This window comes from Carlito syrichta, unplaced genomic scaffold (assembly GCF_000164805.1).
Source record: "Carlito syrichta isolate Samal-C Ts95f unplaced genomic scaffold, Tarsius_syrichta-2.0.1 Scaffold315646, whole genome shotgun sequence".
Lineage (NCBI taxonomy): Eukaryota > Metazoa > Chordata > Mammalia > Primates > Tarsiidae > Carlito > Carlito syrichta.
Window position 1 is genome coordinate 611,129 of NW_007259742.1, and position 6,361 is coordinate 617,489.

The 6,361-nt window shown below is 44.6% G+C and overlaps 1 protein-coding gene across 1 annotated transcript in view; it reads left to right on the forward strand.

Annotated features, from left to right (window-relative positions):
* The window catches only part of HKDC1 (hexokinase domain containing 1), a 66,326-nt gene extending 63,378 nt beyond the window's left edge, over positions 1-2,948 (forward strand). The window contains exon 17 of the mRNA XM_021706499.1: positions 2,688-2,948. Within this exon, the coding sequence (XP_021562174.1) occupies positions 2,688-2,835 (148 nt within the window). The 3' untranslated portion in view covers positions 2,836-2,948. The remainder of the gene's footprint in view (positions 1-2,687) is intronic.
* Positions 2,949-6,361: the final 3,413 nt, after the last annotated feature.

The window sequence follows — 6,361 nt, forward strand, 5'->3', positions numbered from 1 at the left end:
GCAACTTGGCAAGACCTCATCTCTACAATAAATCAAAAAAAATTAGCTGGGTGTGGTAGTGCACGCCTGTAGTTCCAGCTACTTGGAAGACTGAGGCGGAAGGATCGCTGGAGCCCAGCAGGTCGGGGCTACAGTGACTGGGAGCATTCCACTGCACTCCAGTCTGGGCAACAGAGTGAGACTTCAACTCAAAAAAAAAAAAAAAACCAAAAAAACCCCACAAAACCCAAAGAGCTAGTAAACAAGCCCAGCCAAGTTTAGGATACAAGATCAAAATACAAAAATCAATTGTACTTCTAGACACTTGTAATGAACAATCCAAAAATTAAATGCAGAAAGCAACTCAGTTTACAACAGCATCAAAAAGAACAACAGACTTAGGAAAAAATTGAACAACAGAAGTACAGGACTTTTACTCTGAAAACTATAAGATGTTGTTAAAAGACAATAAGGAAGTTTTAAATAAATGGAAAAACATCCCATATTTATGCCCTGGAAGACGATATCTTTAAGATGGTGATACTTGGCTGGGCGCAGTGGCTCAGCCTGTAACTCCAGCACTTTGGGAGGCCGAGACGAGAAGATTGCCTGAGTTCAGGGGTTCAAGACCAGCCTGGGCAACTTGGTGAGACTTTGTCTCTACAATAAATCACAAAACTTAGCTGGATGTGGTGGCTTGCATCTGTAGTTCCAGCTACTTGGAAGACTGAGGCGGAAGGATCACCTAAGCCCAGCAGGTTAAGGCTGCAGTGGCTGTGAGTGTGCCACTGCACTCCAGCCTGGGTGGCAGAGTAAGACTCCAACTTACAAAAAAAGATGGCGATACTCCCCAAATTGATCTATAGATTTAATGCAATCTCTATCAAAATCCCAGCTGGATTCTTTACAGAAATTGAGAAGTTGCTCCTAAAATTCATATGGAAATGAAAGGTAGCCAAAACAATCTTGAATAAAAAAAGAGAAATTTGGAGAACTCACATTTCCCAATTTCAACACTTATATAGCTACAGTGATCAAGACAATATGGTACTGGCGAAAGAACAGAAATATAGGCCGGGCATGGTGACTCATGTCTTGCAATCCCACCACGCTTGGTGTTTGAAGTGGAAGGATCACTTGGGGCAGGAGTTTGAGACCAGTGTGGGCAATATAGTGAGACCCCTGTCTCTACAAAAAATTTTTAAAAATTAAAATGTAAAATAAAAAAGCTAGACACATAAATTGATGGGATAGAATTGAGTATCTGAAATAAGCCCTTACATTTATGACCTAGTGATTTTTGACAAGGGTGCCATGACCACTCGGTGGGGAAAGCATAGTCTTTCCAACAAATGGTACAACAGTTGAATTGCCGCATACGAAGAAATAAAATTGGGCCCTTACTTGTACCATGTACAAAATGTATAAATCAGAATGGATTAAAGACTTGAATATAAGAGCTGAAACTATAAAACTCTTGTTTTTGAGCCGGGCTCGGTGGCTCAGCCTGTAATCCCATGCTTTGGGAGGCTGAGGTGAGTGGATTGCCTGAGCCCGCGGGTTCGAGACCCGCCTGGGCAACTTGGTGAGACCTCATCTCTATAATAAATCAAAAAAGTTAGCCGGGCGTGGTAGCGCACGTGGTAGTTCCAGCTACTTGGAAGGCTGAGGCGGAAGGATCACCGGAGCCCAGCAGGTCGAGGCTGCGGTGGCCGGGAGTGTGCCACTGCACTCTAGTCTGGGCGACAGAGTGAGACTCCGACTCAAAAAAAACAAAAAACCAACTCTTGTTTTTGTTTCGTTTTTTTGAGTAGGTGTCTTACTTTGTTGTCGCCCAGGCTGGAGGACTGTGGCATGCTCTCGGCCACCGCAGTCTCGACCTGCTGGGCTCAGGTGATCCTTCCTCCCCAGCCTTTCAAGTAGCTGGAACTACAGGCATGCACCACCATGCCTGGCTAATTTTTTGATTTATTGTAGAGATGAGACCAAGTTTCCCAGGCTGGTCTCCAACCCATGGGAGAATTGCCTGAGCCCACAGGTTTGAGAACATCCTGGGCAACTTGGTGAGACCTCATCTCTACAACAAATAAAAAATTAGCTGGGCTTGGTGGCGTGTGCCTGTAGTTCCAGCTACTTGGAAGGCTGAGGTGGAAGGATCACCAGAGACCAGCAGGTCGAGGCTGTGGTGGCCATTGAGTATGCCACTGCACTCCAGCCTGGGTGACAGATGAGACTCCGATTAAAAAAAAAAGTCAAAAATACTGATATAGAGAATAAAACAGTGGTTACCACGGGTGTCGGGAGTTGGGGAAGGAAACAGAAGATGTAGGTCAGAAGATACAAAGTAGCAGATACGTAGGATGAGCAAGTGGAAAGATCCCCTACACAACTGAGGACTATAGGTAGTAATGTTGTATTGTATTACGGGTATTTGTTAAGTAAATCGATTTTAGCTACTCTTGTCATAGAAAAAAGGAACTATGTGAGATGATAGGTATGTTAATTGGCTTCACTGTAGTAACCATTTTACTATCTGTCTGTATCCCATAATATCATGTTGTAAACCTCAAATGTGCACAATAAAATTTATTTTAGAAAAAAAAAGCTGTTGAGAAGCAAGCTAGCAGGAAGAAGCTAGATCCTGATTGTTTATAAATATGCTGTTTCTAGATGTAAGGGCTGATGATATTTCTCTCTTTTTGTCATAGTTTTTCTCGGATACTGCAGGAAACTGTGAAAGAACTAGCCCCTCAATGTGATGTGACATTCTTGCTATCAGAAGATGGCAGTGGAAAGGGAGCAGCTCTGATCACTGCTGTGGCCAAGAGGTTACAGCAGCTGCAGAAGGAGAACTAGTAGCCCCCTGGGTCGGGCCCAGTGCACCTTGGATAACGACCAGCCTTTCCTCTGGCAGATGAGTTGGTTAGAGACCAGCACGCGACCTCTCAGCTGACTTCATCTCCAGGATGGCTGAAAGAGAACCCCAGGTTCTTGGGATCCTCTTGGCATCTTGTTACTGGCGTTGCAAGGGCATTACGTGACATCTCTGGAGTATTTGGGCCAAAGCCAGGCCAACCTGTGAAATCAAAGTGTCTGTTCTGAGAGCTCCCCTTTGAGCATATTTTTCAATCGAGGCCTGAGCTGTCAGTTCTCTGTGGCTTTGGGTCCTGTGGCTGCTGGACTTGGAAACATACACAGGATCTGCCCAGGTAGCCTGACTGGCTAAATTCCCCCATGGCAATGCTTAAGCCGTTTCTTATAGCAGATTGGGCTATAATCTACTTATGGATGAACATTTCAGCGGAAGAAGAACTCATCTAATGAACTGGGAACAGCTAATCTAACTTGTCCTTAACTTGCCGTGTTGACTTCCAACGTGAAGAGAGGACAAGTCTTTGGAATATCCAGCCCCAGGATGCAGAGAGGTTGATTGCCAGGGAGCCCTGTAGGAATCTTTTCACGCTTAAAGTGAGTCGTGTCAGCGCCCTGTACGATCTTGTCCTTTATTAAGTGTGTGTCAGGGGGTGGGGGGGGTATCCGGGGCATCTGTTTTTCATTTTGTGTGTGGTTTGTGTTGCTGCTCTTGTTTTAAGGACTGTTAGGTTTGTGAAATCCAGTAGATTAATAAAAACTGTTTGACTTTCCAAGAAACTTTGCATGAGGTGCTGATGTTTCTTTTGAGAGGCTCACTTGGTAACACCACACTCTTGGTGGAGCAATGGACATGTGGAGCCAGAAGGAGCTTGAACATCTCTCTGGTCCAAGCAGGGGGAGGATATGTAGCATTTCTCCCATAATATTCTTCATGGATTATCCAAGTGTTGCTTGAATACTTCCAGTAACTGGGCATTTACCACATGGTCCTACAGCTCTCACTTCTGAACAACTGCTGTTGATTAGAAGTTCTTTCTTTTTTTATTTTTGACTCAGAGTCTCACTCAGTTGCCCAGGCTGGAGCTCAGTGGCACACTCACAGCCACTGCAGTCTCGACCTGCTGGGCTCAGGCAAACCTTCTGCCTCAGCCTTTCATAATGGCTGGGACTATAGGTGTGTGCCACCATACCCAGCTAATTTTTTGATTTCTTGTAGAGATGAGGTCTCCCCAGACTGCCCAGGCTGGTCTCGAACACCTGGGCTCAGGCAATCCTCTCACTTCCGTCTCCCAAAGTGCTGGGATTACAGATATGAGCCACTGCACCCAGCCTGGAAATCCTTTTGACCTCCAAGCTGACCTTCTTCCCTGGAACTCAGTTCCTCCCACTACTTTCCATTCTACCCTCCAGAACTATGTGGAACCTGACCGACCCTGACCATTTCTCCAGGGAACATTCTGTCTCTCTCTTTTAATTTAAATTGCCTGTGGCTTTCAGCCGGGTGCGGTGGCTTAGCCTGTAATCCCACGCTTTGGGAGGCTGAGGTGAGTGGATTGCCTGAGCCCGCGGGTTCAAGACCCGCCTGGGCAACTTGGCGAGACCTCATCTCTACAATAAATCAAAAAATCAGCCGGGCATGGTAGCACGTGCCTGTAGTTCCGGCTACTCGGAAGGTTGAGGTGGAAGGATCACCAGAGCCCAGCAGGTCGAGGCTGTGGTATCCGGGAGCAGCCACTGCATTCCAGTCTGGGTGACAGAGTGAGACTCCAACTCAAAAAATAAAATAAAAAATAAAAAAAAATAAATTACCTGTGGCTTTCTATTTTGTCACATAGTTATCTGTATGGGTTTTTAAAAATCTGATCACATAGACTGTAAACTTAGACACATTTTTATACTGTCCAAGTGAACCCAGTACTGTGCCATTCTTTTTTTGTTTGTTTGTTTGTTTGAGTCGGGATCTCTGTTACTCAGGCTAGAGTGCATGGTGTCATCATGGCTCACTGCAGCCTCAACGTCCTGGGCTCAGGCAGTCCTTCCACTTCAGCATCCAGAGTAGCTGGGACTGCAAGGCATGTGCCACCATGCCCGGCTAACTTTTTATTTTGTTTTATTTTTGCGGAGATGAAGTCTCGCTATGTTGTCTAGGCTGGTCTCGAACTCCTGGGCTCAAGCAATCCTCCTACCTCAGCCTCCCAAAGTACTGGGTTTACAGACATGAGTCACCATGTCTGGCCACCGTGCCATTCTTATTAAACACTTCTTGGAGGGAGGCATGGTTTAAAAAGATCTTTTCAGGAAATTTTCCTTAGAAAAAGTACAGACTATTATCATGGGAAAAAAAAGAATGACATTCTGGATAATCCAGGATTATTTGATTTTTATTTATGTGCTTAATTTCATACTTAATTATACACCATTTTGACTCCACAAAGCATTGTTGGCTGCCTGTTCAAAAGACTACGATTCCCAGTGCTAAGTGTCCCTATTTGCTGAGCAGGATGTCCATACAGAATGGAGGAGACTGAGTGTCAAGGGTGAGATTGAGGCCGGTCAGGGATGGGGGCAGATGAGGGAGCTGAGGGGTCCCTGGGAAATTTTTTTTTTATACATTCAGTAAACATGTATCGTGATACAATTGTGAGCAGGTCCTAGATTTACCAAAATTAACTTTTCTGTATTTTATGATTTTACCTCTCTGGAGAAATGCTGCATGGGTTTGTTAAATGTGTCTTTTTGCATTTTGAGCTTGTGTCTCTTTGGAGAAATGGTTTACCTTATTGGATTTAGTCTTAGTCAACTGAAACCTTGTTCTCCTTATTATCTTTCTGCAGTTCTCCCATTCCTTGTAAGGCCCCCTCAGTTCCAGTCCTTCTTGCCCCTGGTTTGGTGAGGGTTCTCTCTTTTTGCCATCCTTTCTGGATGAATGATTTGACCTAGAGATTCAGGTTGCTGTGCTACTGAGTCCTCTCACAGTTTGGTCTCTCAGCACTTGTTTTGTAGACTAGAAGGGGGATCACCCAGCCACTTCTCTCCCAGCTCTAGTCTGTCACGAGAAAAAGGAACTCCAAGGTGTCTAGGCAACCTTGTGCATTCTGAGTAATTGATGGCATCATAGAATCATTGAACAAGAACCAGTACTTCAGAGAGGGAAGACATTATCTTGCCATTTGGGAACAGTATGGCCCCTGAAACATCTGGGGCAATGGAGGGCTAACATCTCAAAGTTTATTAGGCAAGACCAACAACCATACAACAAGGTAAACTCTCTTCAAGAGAATCCCAAAGACTTTTCCTTTTTTTCTTTTTTTGAGACAGGGTCTCACTATGTTGCCTAGGGTGGTTTTAAACTCCTGATCTTAAAGAATCTTCCTGCCTCATCCTCCTGAGTAGCTGAGATTACAGGCATATACTACCAGACCCAGCTGACTTTTCCTCTTAAGAAGAGCACCTTAATCTATATTTTCTAGCCTTGTTGTTACTTTTTTTTTTTTTTTTGAGTTGGGGT